The sequence below is a fragment of the Rhincodon typus genome, chromosome 39, assembly GCF_021869965.1.
Source record: "Rhincodon typus isolate 14 chromosome 39, sRhiTyp1.1, whole genome shotgun sequence".
In the NCBI taxonomy this organism is placed as follows: domain Eukaryota; kingdom Metazoa; phylum Chordata; class Chondrichthyes; order Orectolobiformes; family Rhincodontidae; genus Rhincodon; species Rhincodon typus.
The window spans coordinates 2303106-2325717 of record NC_063370.1 but is presented as its reverse complement, the minus strand read 5'-3'; the positions used below and the strand labels follow the sequence as shown (position 1 = coordinate 2325717).

Here is a 22612-nt window from a genome sequence, read left to right as displayed (position 1 = left end):
AATGAGATATACCCGCTAGGAGCCCTCGTGTCGTGCTCCCTATATGGTAACTGTCCCTCCCCCATTGCTGGGTGAAGGACAGAGAACGTGGCCATCAAGTGGGCAAAGATTATCCACTTAAGGGTCTCAAGTGGTGGCAGAGTCCCAACCTGTCACTCTCCTGGCTGTTAAATACCCCCTCCCATAATCAGACATGCCATGGGAGGAGCAATTTCATTTTGCAGTGTGGATTTATTCCAAATTTTGCACTTGGGAGACAGCACTGGCACCTCCGCAACACTATATAACGATTGCATGGAGCATCGAAACTGGAAATGGTTTTCCTCCTCCTGCAGCCCATTTCTCCTTCCTTTTCCCATATTTAGAAGCAAGTGGAGTTAACCAGAGGAATGTGGACCACCTGAACTGCTCCCAATCTCAACATCGCTGCAACATCTCCTGCATGCACCAGTCCACCGACTGCAATATAATCAGCAACCAGCTTCAACACAACTGAACAGGATCTCTGCCAAAGATTGGGAAGGTTTCTGACTGATTGCCAGCCCTCACTTGATCCAGTCTCTCAAAAGGAGAGATTCCTGTCCTCAATAAACAGTCTTACCAGGTTTCTCTTTTGCCAGCTGCTTGTCAGTGGTTAGGGAGGTTTTCTCTTCCTGGATAAACATCCTGTCAATCATCACCATCTCAGCTGATGGACTCAATCTCTGAAAATTAAGGAAAAGATAATGTCATTGCTGACTGCAAATTTAACATTACCCAACGAAGAATCAGAGTGGAGTTTCATGTCCAAACTGAAACACACTCCATGTCAATGATTCTCAGCTGAATCTTTTGTCCACTTCTGCTACGTGAAAATTCCAAGCACAAACCAACAGAAAGCTATAATAATCTCTCCTGGCCATTCCAGTACAATTCCAAGAGAGTACTACACTGCTCACTCCACCCATAGGCCCGCTGCAGGTGCTCTGTCTTCCTCTAAGACAAATGGTCTATTGGCCTAAGAGGAGAGGCAAGGTGGTGGAAAGGAGATGGAGAGCAGGAGGAGCAACAGACATGCAAAAGAGGGAAAACCACCCCCCCTCCCCCGAAACAAAGGCATTTAAACAAAACACACCACTCTGAAATCCACTAGTTAGAGTTGCCTTGTCAGAAGACTGTGTGTTAGCAGCTACAGTTTACCCTGATCTATTTTGGAAAACAGGACTTGAGGATAAACCAGAGTAATGACTGCAAAACCCAGTTTTCCTCCAGACCCCAGGGGACCCATTTCAGCAGGAGACTTTCACATACACGGCACTCAGAGTTTGAGAACAGTTCAACTGGAGTGTTGCTGAACTTAAAACAGCTGAAGCAAGATCTTCCCTTTATCAATCAACGTTGGCTGTTCTTTTCCTGGAAAATATTTCACAGGCAATCATCTGCTTATACTGACCAATTCCCTCATTTTACATAACGTGGTTGTATGGTTGCAGAGTCTCTGGTTCTAATCTGTTTTGTCCTTTTTGTTGAAAAAAAAAAGCAGTGTTACTCAGTTTCCAAATGTTCAGCGTCTGGCAACTTTCTTGTAACAACCAGACTGACTCATGTCTCCTCCCTGGCTTCTCTCCAAACACTGGGGATGAACATGACCATCCCTCCCCAGTGATCTGTGGGCTCGGCCCTATCCAGCCAGCTTGAGTCAGACACTAGCTCAAAGCAGATCAGGGTTCCCGTAGTTCCTCCTGAGCCAGGATTTCTCAGCTGCAACCTCAGACAGGGCGTTAAAATAACACACACACCTGCCACAGCCATTCTGCAAAACCCTGCCCACAACTCTCCGCCCTCTCAGTGATAACATCAATTCAGACCCTGATCACTGGGCAGATCTGTACAGTTGCAACACTGAACCAGACCAACACTGGCCCCAAATCCTACTTCACTCGAAGTGTTGCCCAACGAGCCAATATCAATTGAACTCGTCTTGTTCGAGTATTAATGCAGTCCCAGAAAGGTTGAAAGATCAAAACAAATGTGACATCCTATTCAACCACCCCCCCCACCCCAACAAAGTACAGGAAATATCCAGCATTGTATGTCCCAGCTTCAGGGACAGTGCACAGAAAGCAAAAGCAGAAATTTTTACCCTGGCCTCCTCGAACAGCAGCATTCGGTATTTGCTCAGCATGGCCTGGGTACGTTTTAATAACTGTGTTGATACAGCCTCAAATTCTTCGTCCACTGAAACAGAGGAACATTTAGTGCTACAGATTGCAATTATTAAATATATGTTCTTAAAATTGATTAAAACAACTGGGATGGGAAGGGAGTTTAGGATCTAGATTTGTAAAGTCTTAAAAGAATGTGTGAATACCCTCTGACATCCCAGCAGAATACAGTCGGTCTCTGTACAATTAATTCTCAGTCAAGGTTTTAATGAAGTGGAGGGCGAGACACATGACCATCATAATTAAATACAATATATGCAAACTTCTGGAAATGGGCAGTATGTTGCCAACATCTGGAAAGAGAAGCAATAGAAGTGGCTATTCTGAATGGATCTCAAAGCCTTGCTGGATAGAAGGCCACTACTCAGCCCGTTGCGTCTGTGATTTCTCTTTGATAAGAGCTTTCCAAATAGTCCCACTCCCTTCCTTTTCCTCCATAGCCCTGCAGTATTTTTCTTCAAATATTATCCAACTCTTCCTTCTGAAGGTTGGCTTTGAATCATTTTCAACCCCCTTTCAGGCAGCATATTCCACATCATAACTTGGTCCATCAAACCATTTCACGTCTCTGTATGGCTCTTTTGCAAAGCATCTTAAAACTTGGAACTCTGGTTACCGACCCTCCTGTCACTGGAAAATCCCTTTAGTTACTCAAACATGTTGAGCTTTTTAAATCTTTACTCAACTGACTTTTCCCAAATTTCTTTTACTTGAATCGTGGAAAGAATTTTACGGTCCCTTTCAGAGCTGTCTGGTACAATCCTTTCACAGCTCTGATGACCTGAACTTTCTCAATTACAGCAGTTTCTACCCAAACTCTCCTGGCTTGGAAGCTCAATAAACTAGAAACCTATTCCTCTCGGGTGATAGGTTCCCAGACCTAACATAACTCTCCTGATTTTACATTTTGAGCTGAACTCAAGCTTTGAACTTTCTGTTCAAAAGTCAAAACTAAAATATTTGCCTCAAACTGAAACGTTCTGCCCATCACAAACACAACAGTCTAAACATTTGATTCATTAATGCTCAAGGGATTCTGTTAGGCTCTCTACTGCAGTCACATTGCTTCCTGAAACTGATACATTTGTCACCTTTCCAACCCTTTTTAAAATAAACTCTTATAGGCTTGACCCACATCTAACCTGCCTTTAATTTGAGATTTAAATTTCAAAACAAAACACATCGCATTTAATCACAACTTGTAAAACTTCAGGCAAGAATACTTTAAAACTGGTTCCATTGTACTGTCTAGCTACTGGGATGGAGCAATCACACCATTCAGGGACTGTCTGCAACAAGGAACTGTTTACACTCAAGATTCTGTAAACGTGTGGCAAGTGACTGAATAAGGCAATGTCAGGACGTTCCGTGGTTAGAACTGTGGACCTAAGGGAGCAAGTGTACATACCAGATAGGTCACAGCACTGGGGAGTCACAGTGATGTCAAAGTGCAGTGCTGCAGAAAGGTGGTTTAGTACTGAAAGCCTGTCAGCAATTCCGCGGAACTTAGTAAAAACCGAAAATAAAACTGCAGATGCTGCAAATCAGAAACGATAACAGAAATTGCTGTTAAAGATCTGTAGACCCGAAACATTAACACTGATTTCTCTCCACAGACGCTGCCAGACTTGTTGAGCATTTACCACAATTTCTGTTGTTGACGACTCCGTGGAGCCTACCTTTCCTGTGCTCTTCGTCAGATGGTAACGTCCCCTGATAAAGGTGATATGGCAGCAGCCGGTGGACCATGTCCTCATATGATCGGAAACGTGACTTATAGTCCGGTTGGAGCACTGCGTTCCGATGCTTATCAAGACTGTCCAATATCCTGAAATCAGAACACAGACACAGACACACTGTTTTAGAACAAGAGGACGGACTGCAAACAACTCGAGGAATTTCCAAGGAATTGCCTCAGAAATCTAGAGCCCATGAATGCAAGACAGACAGTCACTAATAAACAGAGCAGGGTATTCAGGAGAAATGCCATTACCCAGAGAATGGTGAAAACGTAGAAGTCCAACATCTTCTCTCGAAGGCCTGTGAATCGGAGAGATTCACTACCCCAGAGTGCAGTGGATGCTGGTGCGTTGAGCAAATTTAAGGAGCCAAAAGACTTTTAATTAATAAATGGATTAAAGGGTTACGATTGGCAGTCAAGAAACTGAAATGAGATCAGCCACGATTGTGTTAAATGGCGGGAGCAGGCTTGAAGGACTGAACTATCTACTCCTGCAGTTAGTTCTTTGTGAACGGTGGAAGCAAATACCATAGGCACATTGATGGGGAGGCTGGATAAATAAATTGTGGAAAAGAAAAAGACCGATAGATATGCTGATTTGCAGGAGGCTTAATTGGAGCATGAACACTAGCATAGAATTGATGGACCAAAGGGCCTTTTTCTGAACTGTTAATTTCAGGTACCTTAAGACCATTCTGCGCTGGTACAAATTGCGACAAACACAAGGTCATTCAGCTCCTCAAGTTTATTTCACTGCTCAATTAGACGATGGTTGATCTGTGTCTTAATGACATTTAAATATCTTGGTACCATAACCCTTCAATTTTGAAATTTTCAATCGACTCTCAGCCTCAACAATATTTTTATTTTTTTGGGTGGGAGGGTTGGCAAACCAACCTCTGCTTTGAGAGGGGAGATCTAGAAACACACAAGGCAATCTGAGGAGTAACAAGTAATTAATAAAACACCTCACAATTATTAGTGCCTGTAACATAGGGAAGCTGAGGGTTAGGAGGAGAAATCAACAAACATAGTGACTGTGTTTACATTGGCTGGACTAATAATCTAAAAGCTCAATCCAATATTCCACAGATACGGGGCCAGAGCAGAGTGGGATGGCCAGTGGACTGGGGCCTGGTGCGGTCAGTCTGTCACAGATCCTGAGCCCAGCAGTGCACGGAGAGCGAGACTACATGAGGAAACCTCACAGCATGGAGACACTGTAGGCTCTGGAAAGACTGTTACATTTATCTCAACTTTATTTCCTTATCTTCCTAATTGAAACTGTGAAGAACTGTAATGCAGAACTTTTTGCTTTTCTCTGTATTTCTCTATCTTAGATACTAATATGGATTAGATACAAAGATTTGTACCCAAGTACAAATGGTGCCAAAGATGGTGCCTTGCATGGCCACATTCTACACATTTCATTGTACTCCTGTACTTAGTACTGGAGTACATGTGACAATAAACCTAATTTGAATCCTAAAATCCCACACCATTTGGTGGAATTTAAAATTTGATTAGTGAACTTGGAATATAAAGCTAGTCTCAGTAGTGATGACCATGGCAAATATCAATCGATTGCTGTCAAATTCCATCTGGTTCACCAATGTCCTTTAAAAGGGAGAAAATCTTTTGTCCTTTACCCGACTGATCCAAGGCTACTGCAAATACGGTAGTCCCTGCACAACCTAACAGTTCAACAGAAATGAGGGACAGCCCAGAAATGCTGGCCCCGCCTGTGATGACCTTATCCCGTGGAAGAATAAAAATAGGATGGAGAGGGAATTGGCGATTTCTGCAGATGAGCTACAACTCTTGGATTGATAAGAGTCACTTACACAGCTTCCTTTGTTGGTTTCAGGGATACTGGCACCTTCGATCCTCCCAATTTATTATCCATCTGTGAAATATATCATGAGTAAGAAATACTTGAGAACAGATACATTTCCAATAATCACACCAAAAGAAAGCTGATGCTGGAAAACCGAGGAAGATCAACTGGAAATACTGGATGTCAATAGAGGCAGCAAATTCAGGGAACAAGGGCTGTGCATGTGCACCAAGTGATGTGCAGTTTGAGGGAAGAGGTGACTCTGGACCATGGGGTTATAAAGCGCTTCATATTGCTGCAAGCTTCCCTTACCGCTTATCTTAAACACATTGATTGAAACTGTTTGCCGTAATTTTGTTAAAATAATGTCATTCAAGTTGCATCAACTATCAGGATGGTAGAAATGAGATTGATCAATCTTGGTCACTGTGTAATACTCAGTTCCTCCAGAACGAAGCAGCCTGCTTGAGGAGCACCTCAACCATCACCTTCAACATCCCCTCCCCCCCACCATCCAACACTCAGGAGCAGCAATGCTCATCATGTACAAGATGCACTGCAACAACTCCCCAAGACTCTGACAGCGTCTTCCAAATCCACAACCAATATCACCTAGGAGGAGAAGGGAAGGAGATATATGGGAACACCATCCCCTGCAAATTCCCCTCCAAGCTCCACACACAATCCTGATTTAAAACTACAGTCCCCTGCATTGTGTACGAATCAATTTGAGAATGGGTCTTGCTCCTGAATCCGCTTGTAAGTCAACTTGTGTGGAGGTCAGAACACAACTCAGCACATGAAGCAGCTGTTTGTAAGTACAGGAAATGTTCATATGGTGGGATTTTAAAATTACATCCTTAAATGGGATGGCGTTCATAAAGACAAGCATTCATAAGCTGGACATTTATAAACCAGGGACCTCCTGTATATCATTTTCCTTTCACGTCATTGGATCAAAACACAAGTACCAGCACCACAAAGATGCACTGGTTCAAAGCAACAACTCATCACCTTCTGAAGGGCAATTAGGGATGGACAACAAATGCTGGGTGAGCCGTAGAAGATGACATCACATGTAAGATTCAAGAAGAGATACAGCCCATAATGTAAACGAGATAGTCTTCACTGCGTTCCCAAAAGGACTTGCTTTCTACTACTGAGGAAAGCAAGCACTGTCAGAAGCAAATGCCCATCCCTGTTGGAAAGACTAGGTCAGCTGTTTTTCTGATCCTCCTACGTACCTGATGTGCTGGGACAGAGGTCGCTGGCATTAACTGTGTTAGCCCTTTACCAAGGAGCTGGATTTGGATTGGTCCTTTGGTCAAGTTCATATTCAGACCAGAAATTGAACTGATTACTCCAGGTTTAGTCTGAGAAAAGTCAAGAACAATTAATCCATCAGTAGGTCAATGCAGCTCATGGGAACAGTCAGGGGAATATGGAGGGGGGAGAAAGTGGGAGAGACAGAGACAGAGACATGGACAGATAAACGGTCATTCAGACCCTTGAGTTTGCTCCACCATTCACTAGGATCACAGCTGATCTAACTGCAACTTCAAAACTGCATTCCAGTCTACCCCAATAATGTTTCAACCCTTGCTTAATGAGAAACCATCTAATTCTGCCTTAAAAATATTCAAGGACTCTGGAAGTCTCTCCCTGAAATGGTGGTGGAAGCAAAGACTCAAGAACCTCAGAAAACATTTTGCCTCATCTCTGCTTTAAAGGGATGACACATGATTTTTAAACTTGTTTTTGACCCCTAGTTCCAGGTTCTCTCACAAGAGGAAACACCTTCTTCACATTTACAATGTCAAGACTACTCAAGATCTTCCATGTTTCAATCAAGTTGCTTCTTTCTCTTCTAAATACTAGCAGATTCAAATCTAGCCTGTCCAAGCTTACCTTATAAAACAGCATGGCCATTCCAGCCATTAGTCTAGTAAACCTTCAGAGCTGCCTTCACTGCATTTAGATCCTTTCTTAAACAAAGTAGTTAATACTATGCACAATACTGCAGATGTGGTCTTACTGGTGCTCTGTATAACTGAAGCATAATTTCCTACTTTTGTATTCAGTTCCCCTTGTGATAAATTATAATATTGTATTAGTTTTCCTAATGGTTTTGGGCCTGGGTGGGATGCTCTTCGGAGGGGCAGTGTGGACTTCTTGGCCAAATGGCTTCTTCCATATTGTAGGGATTCTATTATTCTAAATCTTGATCCACTCACTCAAACGATGGGAATTAGTTTTTAGCTTCCTGATCTCCTCTTCACGATTTATCTTCCAATTGCTCACATGATCAGCAAATTAGAAACCATACCTTTGATGCAGCCCCTGCACTGATCATCTGGTACCCCACTTAAATGTGGAACAATTTCTTCTCTCAGATGGTAGTGAATCTGTCAAATTCTTTACCACAAGGAACTGTAGAGGCTCAGGTCATTAAGCATATTCAAGGTGGAGACAGATTTTTGATCATTAAAGTAATGGCAAAAAAAAAGCAGGAAAGTGGAGTTGAGGATTATTAGATCAGCTGTGATCTGATTGAATGGCAGAGCGCTGATGGGCTGATGGGCTGAAAGGCCTCCTTCTGCTTCTGTGTCTTAAGGTCACTGTTCACATTTTGTCAACGAGAAAATGATCCACTTACATCCACTTTGTTTTGTATTAGTAAGCCAACTTTCTACCTGTGCAAATATGTTCCCCCTTACCTGAGCTTTGATTTTCTGCAATATTCTTTTTGATGAAGCACCTTTCTGAAATCTAAGTACAGTACATCCACAGGTTCTCCTTTATCCTTGTTTTTTTAATCAAAGAATTCCAGTAAAATGATTCAGCGAAATATCTCTTTCACAAGAACATGTTGACGCTGCACGACTGCCTGGTCTGTTTTCTAAATGCCCTGCTACAGTGCGTTTAAAAGCAGTTTCTGATATTTTCCCTTTGACAGATGTCGGAATAGCTGGTCTGCAATCTCCTGCTTTAGGTCTTTGTTCCTTTTTGAATAAAGGCGTTACATTTGCTAGTTTACAATCTAATAGAACCTGCCACGAATCTGGGGAATTTGGTAAAAAAAATAAACAATCAAATTAAAGGCACTTCTTTCAAGATCCTAGGAGAAACTCCATCAGTCCCTGTGAGCCCCTGACTCCACCAATTTGCTCAGTACCATTTCCCTGGACATTGTACTTTTCTCAAGTTCCTCTCTCCTGTTCATTTCCTTATTTACAGCTGCTCCTGGAATGTTACTTCTATCCTCTACGGTCAAAATGATGCAAAGTATAATTTACTGTTCACACACATACTCGTCACTGTGCCAAGGTAATGTGTCACGCAAAGCAATTTGGTACTTATCAATTTTAAAGCTGCAACATGAAAACAGGTTTGTTGTCATAGGTACGAAATCTACAATTGCTACCTGCAGGGCTGGCTGAATCTGGTGCTGTGCGAGAGGTTTCATCTGTATAGGGACCGCTGTTCCCTGCTGGATATGGCACGTGCTTCCAGGGACTCCCCCCGAGATGACTTTGCTGTCTGGAGACCTTGTTGTGGTTGTGGTACCTGACATAATGAAGAGGATTGTGTTTAATGAGCTATAGGAGTAAAGTTGTCTCTACTAATGAAGCAATTCATTGGACGATTAAATATTGAAGCAGCAACAACTTCAGTTTACTGTGTTCACACAGACTTTTCCACCCAGGTGAAACATTGAAACATCAGGAAACACAACCTGCATCAGGTTGCACTCAGCACTGCTTCTCTTGGGTTCTAGCGACGTAAGCTGTGGTTAAGTCAGATGGTTGTTGATTCAAATCCCACTCCTCCAATTTGCCACTCCTGGTCCAATACCTAAGGAGTGCTGCATTGGTGGTGATGCCAACTTCTGGATGGGACATTAACCAAAACTACCCATCTTCCCCAAACGCCCCATCAACTGGATGCAAAAGACCCCATAATATAATTATGACGAACATCAAGTGACTTACCCATGTCCTCAGCAATATTACTTCTTCACGTTGATAAAATATATTATCCGGTCATCATCTTAATGCTATTTGTGGAAGCTTGTTGTGTGTAAATTGGCTACTGGGTTTCTTACAACAGCGGCTACAAGCCAAAAAAAGACTTCACTAACTTTAAAGATCTTTGGAGACCCCAGAGGTTGAGAAAGGTGCTATAAAAATGCAAATATCAACTCAAGACAACGAACTGGGAAACAGAACAGAACTCAGAGCAATTCCAGGTAGACAATGATTGCAATTAATGAGTTTGTTAGCCGTACCTGCTGAAGATGTCTTCACAAGGACAGATGTCTGTTGAAGCAGTGTTGCTAAGGCTGCTTGACCTCCCCCATGAGACTGGGACTTCATACTGGCTGAGGTGGTATGTACCTGAGCTGGCACACTGGGAGACTGCACCTGGCTACTGATCAGCATGGTGGGTGCCTGGCTGCTCAATGGGCCAAACCCAGTCACAGTCTGGTTTGCTGCAGACTGTTTGGCCTGTAGAATTATGTTATGCTGCATCTGTTGAAGAAAAAATGATGCACGGTCATGTGTCTGGTTTGATGTTAGTCTGCACTGACTCTCAAATAATTGCACTGAATTCACAGCAATGGGCCCAACAGATCCATGCTAGTGAGCATGACGAGCCTCCGTACGAGAAAGGGTGCAAAAAAATTTTTTTTTTCACAAGGTCGTTGACAGGGTTGGAGGGTTTGAGCTGTAAGGAGAGGCTGAATAGGTTGGGACTATTTTCACTGGACTGTCGAAGGCTGAGGGGTGACCCTATAGAGGTTTATAAAATCATGAGGGGCATGGATAGGATGAATAGCCAAGATCTTTTCCCCAGGGAGGGGGAACTCCAAATCTAAAGGATTTAAGGTGAGAGGGGAAAGATTTACAAAAGGGACCTAAGGGGCTACCTTTCTGCGCAGAAAGTGGTGCGTGTATGGAATGAGCGGCCAGAAGAAATGGAGGAGGCTGGTACAATTACTACATTTAGAAGGCATCTGGATGGGTACATGGATAGGAAGGGTTTAGAAGGATATGGACCAACTGCAGACAAACGGGACTAGTTAAGTTTGGGATACCTGGTGGACATGGACGAGTTGGGCCAAAGGGTCTGTTTCCATGCTGCATGACTTGATGACTCTGCTTTATTTCACCCTCTGGTGCTCATTCAACATAACTGGGAAGGGAAGTGGAAAAGGAGGAGCAGGAGGAAAGATTCAGGATGGATGGTGAACCAGTGCCCAGAGAATATTATCCTAACAGGGAGTCAATATCTTCAAGGGAGGAAACAAGCCAACTTGGGAAGGGTGGAGTGGAAAAGGAAGAAATTCATTCTGATCAGGCTCAGTGTATTTGCATTCCTGAGAAACACAGGTGTTTGAAGTTAGAGCTGCCAGATCAATGTAATTAAAACTGCTCACCTTCCTCAGTCTTCACTTTTCCCAGCAGTTTCATAGGCCCAAGTGTAGCAGCAACCCAAACTCTACGCCTGGATTTAATCAGTCTTCTGAACTTCTGCCCCAACTCATTTCAAGCTCAGTGGGGTCCAGACACTTTGGAAGCCTGGCCATCACCCCACCCCCTCCACCTTTCCCATGAAAGGAGAATGGAAAGGCACTAACCTGCTGTAGCTTCTCCATGATGTTTTTATGTTGGTCGGTGGGGTTGGGAATCGAAGACATGGATTGAAGTTGGCTCGTAACCATCTGGAACCGGTGCTGCTGCTCTGCCGTGAGATGCAGCGTCTGGTAGACAGGCTGTAGAGGGGCCTGCGCTTGGGACTGGCAGTGCAGCTGCAGCTGGACATGTTGCGACTGAGACTGAGACGGAGTCAGATGATGGTCAGCTGGGACTTGGGACGACGCTGTGGACGGGTGCAAGAGGTGGGATGGGGTCTGCACTTCGGCCTGGCTCTGGACCTGAGGGGTGGGCTGGACCTGGAGGTGTATCTGGGTGGGAGACGTCAGCTGGGCCTGAGACTGGGGCTGGGGCTGGGGCTCAGGCTGCGAGGGGTTCTGGAATTGAACCTGTACGTGTGGCTGTGATGGAGGCCTCATCGGGTGCTGCCCCTGGGGTGTGCCGTGCGGGGAGGACTGGACCTGCGTCTGAATCACATACAGGGGCTGGAGGGGCAGCTGGGACGGCGTGCAAGAGCGGGAAAGAGGCTCTGATGGTGGCCTGGACAGCACCTGGGGCTGAGAGGACGGGCGTGACTGAGGACGGGAGGGAGGTCTTGACAAAGGCTGCGGCTGTGAGGGTGGACGTGACTGGTGTGGTGATTGCATCTGATGGGGAGACTGCATTTGGTGGGGAGACTGTATCTGTAGGTGGAGCTGGCTGTCGTTCTGTGGTGTTTGAGGTAGAGGTGACTGCGAAGTAACCGGGAGCTGCTGCAAGGCTGTCTTTTGCTGTCCTGTGGCCATCTGCTGAATGAACCAGACAAAAGTACAACGGTGCAAACTTCCATACTCCTACATCTGATCCCTACAGGATTTCACTGGGCTCTAGGTTGTTAGTCCATTCTCAAGGTAAAACAATTTGACGACGGAAATTGATAGAAGAAACAGAGCTTGCTATTTTGATCCAAAGCAGGCCCCGATTTGAAATTTAACGCCTACTTAATTATCTGCAGCACCCTTAATCTCAGTAGCCACAGTGAAACAGAGGATTCATTTTCTCATCCAAATCAAAAAAAAAAATTCTGCACATTTTCACAGGCTGATCAAGGTGAATGATGTTGCGCAGGGAATAAAGTAGGCTTAATTTCAGGCATCCAGTGTAAGCAAACATTCCCAGGGCATACATAGTACAGGGTTAGAAACAGAGTGAAGCTCCCTCTACACTGTCCCCATTAAACACACCCAGGACAGGGACAGGACAGGGTTAGACACAGAGTGAAGATCCCTCTACACTGTCCCTATCAAATATTCGCACACCAGGGCAGGATTGGATAGGGATAGCACCAGGTTAGATACAGAATAAAACTTCTTCTACTCTTTTAAACTGAAAATAAAGCTCCCTTGACACTTTCCCCATCAAATATTGCCAGGACAGGGCAGGGTTAGATACAGAGGAAAACTCTCCCTTCACTGTCCCATCAAACACTCCCAACACAGGGACAGTTCTGTCAAATTTCTGACTAATGCCTCTGATCTGAGAACAACAGTTTCTGAAATTTAACCTTGTCCTGAAGTCCCCCTGCCTGGAACCATGCTGTTAAATCTCTTCAGCAGCCTCTAAACCCCTAAGCTGTTACCCCACCTGCCGAGATTGCACTCTGCAAACTTTTGGGCAGAAAGTAAGACTGATTGTTTTGACCTTGCAGTATTGTATGGCTCAGGTGTAGATGCTGGCTAAGCAATGATCTTTCAGCGCTGCTATGAAAAATCAGATACAGACATATCACACAACATGAATCTTTCTTAGGCACAAGTAAATGTGAAAAAAAGTTAAACACAGACGAGGTAGAAAGAACAGTAAACAGCAGCTTTGAGGCAGAAGGAAGGGCAAGTAAAGAAAGCCTGTCTGGAGAGGGTGAGGTACACCAGTCTGTTACAGGCCACGCACACACAAGAGTTTTGACGGGGTTCAGTCAAAAATTGCTAGCTGCACATTTAAAACAAACAGCATGGGGCAAGACTGACAAATGGCCTTGGTAGGTGTGACAAACCAGAGTGAACCCCAACCCTGAGCGATCTCAGGCTTCTGAGCTTCTTGCTCAGAACTCACTATCCTGCCTTTCTGCGAGACAGCCTGAGTTAAACCACCAAAACCAGTAGTAAAGGTCAGAGATTGATTGGTATGTATTGCTCAAATTATCACCAAATTTTAATTGCCCCGTTTCTCTGCTGAATATGCTTATTGGTCCGCGTGATCCATATTGGTATTTTTCTTCTACTTGAACCTCCTCACACCCCTCTTCATCTCACTCAATCACCAAATGACTGATCATGACTGACCTAACTTTTCCAAACAAAAATCAAATTGGTCCCACTTCCAAGCTCTTTGCCCTTAGCCTTGCAAGTTTCTGCCTTGCCAGTATTTGTCCAGTTTGCTTTGGAAGTTATTACTAAATCTACTCCCACCACCCTCTTCATGCAGCATGTTTCAGACCACAACCGAGTGAAAGTATATTCCCTTCTCCCACCAATTCTTTTGCCAATTACTTTCAAGCCATCCTACGCTATCACTACAGCACTATCAGCAGCTTCTCCCCCTGTACTCCAGTACCCCCACACCCCACTATGGCATAAAATGTTGCCCCTCCACACTTCATGTCAGCTCCGAAGAGTCATCTAGATTTGAAACGTTAGCTTGCTCACTCTCCATGGATATGCCTGACCCACACAGTGATCTCCAACATTTGTTGTTTTCAGTACAGGTTCCAGCATCTGCAGTAATTTGCTCCTCCTTTCAAGTCTTTCCTTGGTTACCATCCCTTCTATCACCAGAAATAATTTCTCCCTTTCTGCCCATAACATACAGTATTTTGTACACCTCTTAAATCTTCCCCAATTCCCTCTGCTCTGAACAGAACAATCACAGATTCTCCAGTCCCTCATCTGTGGGGCTAGCCGTTCTAGTAAAGCTCCGTTACTCCTTCACCAGGACCCTTAACCTTCCTGCATTCCAGTACTCAAATGGACACAATACTCCACAAGCTGGGATCGAACCAGTGATCAGAATAAAATGAAGAGTCACCAGACCCAAACAAAAAAGTGTTAACTCTGCTTTCTTCCCACAGACGCTGAGAGGAGTTCCTCCACAATTCCAGTTTTTCGTTTCAGATCCCGGGCACCCACAGTTCTTCGTTTAATCATAGCAAAAAAAGGTTTTTGCCAAACGTTATTTTGACAGCTTTGTGCAGATAGTGCTGACCGTGACCCGTCAAACTCAAAGCAAGAGTTGTGTTAGTAGAAGCGCCAGAGAGCGAGAGATTGGGAGGAGGACAGGGGGGACTACCTGTCCAGCCCGTATCTGCTGGAACGGAGTGCTCGGCAGGGAGGGCAGCACTGTTTGTCCTTTGGAGTCCGCGTGTCCTGCGGGCGTGGCCGGTACCAGCCCCACACTACTGCTGACGATAACCGAGGCAGGGACGCTGCTCGTGGTGGCAGTCGGTGCTAAGCTGAGAGGGGACGGCTGATTCAGGCCTTTTTCCTGTTGGAGTTTCAGGGCCGCCTGGTAAAGCTGCTGCTGTTTCTGTTCCTGCTGCAATGTTCAAGACAAAGTTATCAGCACACGCCGCACTGTTAGCGAGAGCTGAACTTCACAGACTTGGTGGAAGGGTGGTGGTGATGGCGGGGTGGGGGGGGGGGGGGTACAAAAAAAAGTGCAAAAACGCAGGCGATGTAAAATGATAAAACACAGTGCGATGAAAGCACGTGATCTGCAGTTGGAGTCCCTTCCAGGACTCAGTGACCTCCTAAAGCCCTCCGGTCGTCTCCTCTTTTCCAATTCTGGCCTCTTCCACGTCTTCCACTTCAATCACTTCACCATTGGCAACCCATCAACCCTTCCTTCTTTCTCCTCTTTTAAGATGCTTCTTAAAATCGTTTTCTTTGACCAAGCTTTTCATCACCAATCAAAATCTCTCAAGTGGCTCAGGATTAGATTTTGTTTGACAATTGTTCCTAAGAAGCATCTTGGGACTTTTAAAGGACCTACAGCAATGCAATTTCCTGTTGAAATACACAGTTGGCAGTCATTTGGGGACAGGAGTTAACCCCACTCGGGGGTGGTGCTTATTGTTAGATACGCATGTTGCTCAGCGTCTGCCTTTTTAGCTTTGCTGCACCATTTGTGTTTCATTTATAACTCTATCTATCTATCCTGCCGTGTAGTTCCACCTGCCCTCTGAACTGCACTCTCTATTATATGTACCACTGCTCCCTGTGGGTACAACTCGAAAGGGCAGCCACTCCCCAGGTCCCCAGTCTCGCCTCTGACTGACCACCAAGATCTCTGGGCCCTGCAACTCAGGTGACATTAGGATGTGAAGCAAACACACCTTGTGAGCTTCGCACAACCATCATAATGAAGCTATAGCCTAGAGTATCCTGGATTGATTTGCCGAACAGGTGGCAGTGGGAAGATAAAGGAATTCCGATCCTTGTCAGTTCTGCCAGTGGTGACAGTGTAAATACAATTTCCAGCAACCAACAGTTGACGGTATGATATTAGAAACTTAAAACCAATGGTTCCACTGGGCCAATGACAGGCTGGCCTTTATTTCAAGCAACATGGAACATGAAGGGGAGAGGTGCTTCAGCTGTTTACTGTCCTGACCCCACTTAGACTATTTGCCTTCAGCTCCAGTCACCACCCTTCAGGAAAGGGATACTAACCGTGGAAGGAGTGCAGAGGCAGACTCGCCAGAATGGCACCAGGGCCCAAAGGGTTAAATCATAAGAACAAGCTCTATTATCCTCAGGTTGCATTTGCTCAAATTTAGACAAGTCGAGGCGTGATCTAATTGAGGGGTTGGAGATGATTAAATGATAAAGGGAGAGAAATGTTGTCCTTTAATTGGGGGACCCAGAACAAAGAGATGCAACTTTACAAAAAGAGTTTGCTGCTCTGAAAGCTTGTGATTTTAAATAAACCTGTTGGACTATAACCTGGGGTCATGTGACTTTTGACTTTGTCCATATCCCCCTTCCAACACCAGCATCTCCACACACGCGTGCACACACTCAGGCAGTGTAAAACCCAAATTCTTGCCCTCCAAAGATGACTAATGCAGAGGATCGACTGCAGTTTAAGACTGAGGGTTATGTGGACGTAACCTGCATTGCTGCTCCCATGATAATGCCTGTCCCTAGTAGCCGAGGCAGTGATCCCTGAGGCGAGAGAGATCAGCCTTAGACCTGATGCCACCCAAACCCAGGTACTCACACTGGTGAGGTACTGCCACTATGAGTCAGGAGAAATAAGGTGACTTTGACTTAAACCTCCCTCATTCATCGCTGTGACTATAAGTCAGGTGACCCAGATGAGATGGCTGATGTGCAACACACCACAAACAGAGCTGGGGCTCAGGGGAGACAGACAGAGACTGTAGTGGAAACATGTGCCTTAGAGCTCATTCATTTCAGGAAAGACAGGCCAAACAATCTTCCACAAGAGAAATCACCGAACCACAATCTGCAATTAGACTCAATTCTAATTCCCCCGTGCCTTGGCTCAGCAGCTCACTTTGGAGAATCTCTATTCACTTTTTGTTTATCCACAATCTAATGGAACGAAAGACAGACTTGAGAGATTGAATAGCTTCCTGCAGTACCTATGTTGTGGCACAATTATTACAGCTTAGGAGCCGAGAGAGGTGGTTGTAATTTTTTTTCCTCTCCGCAGGAGTGGTAGTGTCAAACAAGAGTGATTAACATTCCACCCATCATATATTCCTCATGCCTGGTTGCTGAACGCATGGCTTTGTCTGACACCAGGACTGCAGAGTTGCCAAAGTCCTGATTTAGATTTCCAGCCTCTCTGTTCCCAGCCAGATCATCAGGAGGAGACTGACACGATGTCGGTCTGGGGTCCCTGGTGTGATTTCAGCCACGCAGCTGCAACTGTGCACGCGTGAAATGGACACAACTGTGATGCCTCTTGCAGTCAGTCAAGCCCCGTTACCACGTCACCTGTGCCAAGGCATTGCAGAATGGCTAGTGCCTGCTGAATTCGATTCCCAGTGACGGTGGAGGGTGGGAGGAAAGCAAACTGTAGGGGAGCGATAGTCTTGTGGTATTAATTGCTAGACAATTAATCCAGAGAGTCTGGTAATTTTCTGGGGACCTGGGTTCGAATCCTGCCATGGCAGATGGTGGAATTTGAATACTACAAATGCCTGGATTTAGAAGTCTGATGAGGACCATGAATCCATTGTCGATCGACAGGGGAAAAACCCATCTGGCTCACTAATGCCCTTTAGGGAAGGAAACTACCATCGTCACCTGGTTTGGCCTCCAGACCCACAGCAATGTGGTTGACTCTTAACTGCCCTCTGGGCAATTAGGGCTGGGTAATAAATGCTGCCTGGGTAGCGACGCCCTCATCCTGTGAACGAATAATTGAAAAAAAAACAAGCTGCATTGAAATATCACAGCCTTTTAAGCTTACCTGCTGGAAGAACATGTCAGCTGCATCTTGGCTGATAACTCCTGCAGATCCTTGCTGGCTGATGATAATTTTTCCAGGCGTTTGCACCATGTTGCTGCTGCTGGACTGAGGGGCCAAGGCTAACTGTGTCTGGCCAGGTTGCTGCTGTTGTGAAGGCTGAGCCGGAGACGCAATGGCAGTCTGAACAGTCAGCAAGGAGGGCTGCCCATTCCCGAGAGCCATCAGCCCAGGGCCAGGCCCCGCTTGCTGCTGGATGACACTGGAACCCTGGGCGTTGCTAGCCGGCTGCTGGATGCTCACCGCCTGCCCGAGGCCTTCTCCACTGTTCAGCATGGTGACCTGGTTGGGCAGCGTCACCCCCTGGATGACGGCCGACTGGCTCTGCTGGTTGATGGCACCTCCGGCCAGGGTTGCCTGGACAGACGCTGACGTCTGAGGGTTCAAGCTGTTTGCCAAAGACACCGGCATCTGGAAGACTGCGGACTGACCCACAGGGCCAGGCTGCAGCTGGATGGGGGCAGACAAGATATGGGTCGCTCCATGAGCGTTTTGGGCTGCTATTACCTGGCTCAAGTTCAGCTGGCCAGCGATGTTCTGGTTGGTCAAGATCTGAGCTGGCAAGGTCTGGTTGGTGATCAGCTGACCAGCCGGACCTTGGCTGGCGATGATGTGGGTCGCTGGTGCTTGACCACCCGCAGACTGGGCAGTCAGTATCTGCCCACCCACGTTTGCCTGCAAGGCGGAGAGCTGTTGGGAAAGAGGGACAGCTGAGGCACCTGACAGCTGGCCTTGCAGGAGGAATTGGTTCTGACTCTGAAGCATAGCCTGTTGCATATGCTGAGGCTGGATGACAATGCTGCCTCCTTGCAGGTGCAGGCTCAGGGATTTGCCCAAGGCTTGCTGCTGGGCCTGATGCTGCTTGAACACACTGGAGGAGATAGTCTGGGGGAACCCAGTCCCAGAGGCAGAGAATACCACATTCTGCACAGGTTTCCCTGCCATGAAAGTCACGTTTTGTTGGGCCTTTTGCTGTTGCTGCTGTTGTTGCTGCAGCGAAGTTTCGTTCTGGATGGTCAGTGCAGTATTGGTGGAAGCAAACGGCTTCGAGCTAATCTGAAAGAGTTTGTGCTGGATGACTCCTCCTGTTGGCTTTGGCTGGATCGGAGTCGGGGTCCTCTGGATGATGACGTTTTGGGCCGAGAGTGGAGCCTGCATCATGGGATTGCTCATGGTGGGCCTGACCGTCAATGCCTGGTTTGCCTGCGCGATGGACGTACCGGCAAAGAGGGAGTTTCCATTCAGCGCTCCAGGAGGAGCGCTCTTGTGGAGCACGAGCCCAGCGTTGGGCGGCGAGACCCCAGCAGAGTTCAAGGCCACTTGTTGCTGGTCCGATGTGGGCGAAGATATGTAGCTCCCGACTGGCACAGTGGTCACCTGTGTGGGCTGCCCTGCCTTCGTGATGATCTGTTGAGCCGGCTGGTTGATGGTCATGACCGACTGGTTTGACAGCTGCCCCAGCACTTGGATTTGCCCGATGCCCAACGTCCCGGTGGGGCTTCCGTTCGGCAGTCCCTGGAGATTGGAGACGGGCTGCAAGGTCACGTTGCCCAGTCCGACTTGCTGTAAAAAGGGCTGAACGTTGATGGCCTTGTTCACAACTTGGCCGCCGATGGTCTGTTGTTGGATCAGCGTCTGCTGGGCAAGGACCGTGGGTTGCTGCTGCAAACCAATCAAATCAGCACTGGTCGAGAAAAGCTGGGAGGCATCGGCTGCCTGCGATACTGGCTGCAGGGAAGGGAAATGGAGCGAGGCAATGTCCAGGTCAGCATCCTCTTCTAAAGACTGCTCGGTGATGTTGGCCTCTTGCAAGCTCTGCTGCAAGATATCACACGGCTGGTCAGAATTCTGCAAGTTGGAACCAGGAGATGGTCCGAGGATATCATCTTCCAGGAAATCGAGGTCAACTGCGCTGGAGGAATTCTGAGTCTGTCCGCTGTTCAAATGATTAACAGTCGTATCCTGTACATTAAGCTGAAAAAAAAAATTCAATACATAAGCAACTCTCAATAAGATTCTCCAGTCCGAAATAATCATCAGTCAAGGATCACAGTAACATTCACGCAGCAACTGAAACATGACGGAATCACTTTAATTGGAATGTGAATTGAATGACAATAGAATACAACATTAAAACACATTCCAAAACACCTTTCATATTAAAATATCTAGCTCTGGGCGTCACATTTTAAGAAGGATATTAAACAATAGGGAAGGTACAGATTTACTCAAATGACAAAGGGATGAGGAACTTATTTTTTTTTTAAAAATAAGTCTTCACGGGATGTGGGGAAAGTGGTATTTGTTTCCCCATCCTCAGTGCCCTTCAGGTTTAAGAGTCGACCAAATTGATCTGGGATTGAAATCATGTGTGCACCAGGTTTCCTTCCCTCGTGGACATGAGCCAATCAGATGAATTTTCATAACAATCAATCAATCAGAAACATACCAATGAAGGTATCTTTCAATTCCAAGTTTTTTGAAAAATTAATTGAATTTAACTTCCAGCAGCTACAGTAGGGGAGGCAATGGCCTAGTGGTATTATCGCTGGACTGTTAATCCAGAGACCGAGGTAATGTTCCAGGCACTCTGGTTCGATTCCCGCCACGGCGGATGGTAGAATTTGAATTCAATAAATATCTGGAATTAAGAGTCTAATGATGACCACTGTCGAAAAACCCATCTGGTTCACAACAGATCATCACGAAGGCAGGGCAGCCCAGGTGACCACTGTGCCAGTCGGGAGCTACATATCTTCGTCCGCATCGGACCAGCAACAAGTGGCCTTGAACTGGCTTTTAGGGAAGGAAACTGCCATCCTTACCTGGTCTGGCCTACATGTGACTCCAGACTCACAGCAATGTGGTTGGCTCTTAACTGCTCTCTGGGCAATTAGGGATGGGCAATAAATGATGCCTTGGCCAGTGATGCCCTTGTCCCATGAATTAATAATTAAAAAAAGATTTGAATCAGTGTCCCCCAAGCCTGGCAATTAACCTAATGATATTACCATTGGGCCACCATATCTCTCTAAAGTCACATACAAAGACTGAAACTGCTCTTTGTGCGGCACTGAAGGTGAAGTGGAGACTGAGGAGATGTTCAAAGTTATGTAAGGTTTGATACATTGAGAGAGAAACTGCTTCCAGGGGCATCACGATCAGTAATCAGAAGACATGGATTTTAGGGAATTGGGAATGGAAGCAGACAGGAGTTGGGAGAAATGTTTCTAATGTAGTGAGTTACCACGATCTGGGATGTAAGACAGTAAAGTTGCCACAGTCCCAAAAGACCATAGCACACTCTCATTAGCGAGAGGAAGAGCACTGTTATGGAGTTTAACCAGAGGGTCTCCGTGCCTCAGGTGAGGAGCAAGATTGTGAAGATGGGCCCTTCATGGTAACCTCAGCCAGTGCAGGAATTAAACTGGTGCTGTTGGCGTTCCCCTGCATTCACAAACCACAGCTGCCTGCAATGTAGTGCCTGAAAGGGCAGTGGAGTTAGATTCAACAGCAACTTTCAAAAATAAAAGGGAAGAGGAAAAGTACTGGAAAAGTAAATATTTGGAGAACTAAAGGGGAAGAAGCAAAGAATACAAGAACCGGGACACCATGGTGGAGGATGTTGCTTAGGCAGTTCTGGTTGCTACACAATAGGAAAGGTGTCATTACACTGGAGGTGGCACAAAGGAGACACAGCACTACGCTGGCTGAGTTGGAGTGTTTTAGCTATGAAGACAGACTACAAAGGCTGGAGTTATTTCCCGTGGAGCCCAGAAGGATGCAGAGGGTCTGTTTGGCCAGGTGTGTATGACTCTTGGCCCCGAAATTACAAGGCTATAGATTCAATTCCCACGCTAAGACTTGGGTTGAAAATCTATTCTGGTAATACAGCAAGGAAGGAGTGCCACATTGCAGGAGGAACTGTACTTTGGTTACAACGTCAAATAGGAGGTCCATTTGTATGATGAGGGAGGTTCCTCCTGCATAACACTTCTCCCATGGCTGGACACACCGAAAACAAATGAACTGGCCATTCGTTGTACCTGCTGGCACCAAAACAGGTGGAAAGGCAAGTGGTATGGATGACAAAGATATTGCAGGAGTGTACAAACAGGTGCAGTGAGAGTGGGTAAAAACTTGGTTAGTGGAATAGAATGTGGGAGATGCAAGGTTATGCACTTTGACAGAAAGAATACAGGAGGTGAATATTATTTAAAAGGAGAAAAATTGCAGATAGCCGCAGCACAGAGGGATGTGGGAGGCCTCATGCATAAATTACAAAAAGCAAACATACAAGTTCAGCAGGTCATAGGGAAGGCAAATGGAATTTTGGTCTTTAATTCTAAGGATAGAAAAATAAGTAAGTTTTGTGAAAACTATACAAGACACTAGTTAGACTGCACCTATAACACAGTGAATAGTACTGGTCCCTTTATGTAAGGAAATCTATAAGAGCAGTGGAGGCTGTTTGGAAAAGGTTTGAGAGGTTGATCCTGGGTATTGAGGGATCTTCCTCTGAGGAGAAAGAGAGTAGATTGAAGAGATAGTAGGAACTGCCGATGCTGGAGAATCTGAGATAACAAGGCGTAGAGCTGGATGAACACAGCAGGCCAAGCAGCATCAGAGGAGCAGG

The 22612-nt window shown here is 45.9% G+C and overlaps 1 protein-coding gene across 5 annotated transcripts in view; it reads right to left on the bottom strand.

Moving 5' to 3' along the window:
- The window catches only part of bicra (BRD4 interacting chromatin remodeling complex associated protein), a 122434-nt gene that overhangs the window by 10220 nt on the left and 89602 nt on the right, over positions 1–22612 (bottom strand). For 2 of the 5 annotated variants that reach the window (XM_048618133.1, XM_048618135.1), the window contains 10 exons: positions 17920–19950; positions 14764–15009; positions 11424–12227; positions 10071–10314; positions 9207–9349; positions 7027–7155; positions 5790–5851; positions 3884–4032; positions 2123–2217; positions 602–704 (listed from right to left, as the gene is read on the bottom strand). In XM_048618133.1, the coding sequence (XP_048474090.1) occupies positions 602–704; positions 2123–2217; positions 3884–4032; positions 5790–5851; positions 7027–7155; positions 9207–9349; positions 10071–10314; positions 11424–12227; positions 14764–15009; positions 17920–19950 (4006 nt within the window). The remainder of the gene's footprint in view (positions 1–601; positions 705–2122; positions 2218–3883; positions 4033–5789; positions 5852–7026; positions 7156–9206; positions 9350–10070; positions 10315–11423; positions 12228–14763; positions 15010–17919; positions 19951–22612) is intronic. The other 3 variants (XM_048618134.1, XM_048618136.1, XM_048618137.1) reach the window with 3 other exon arrangements.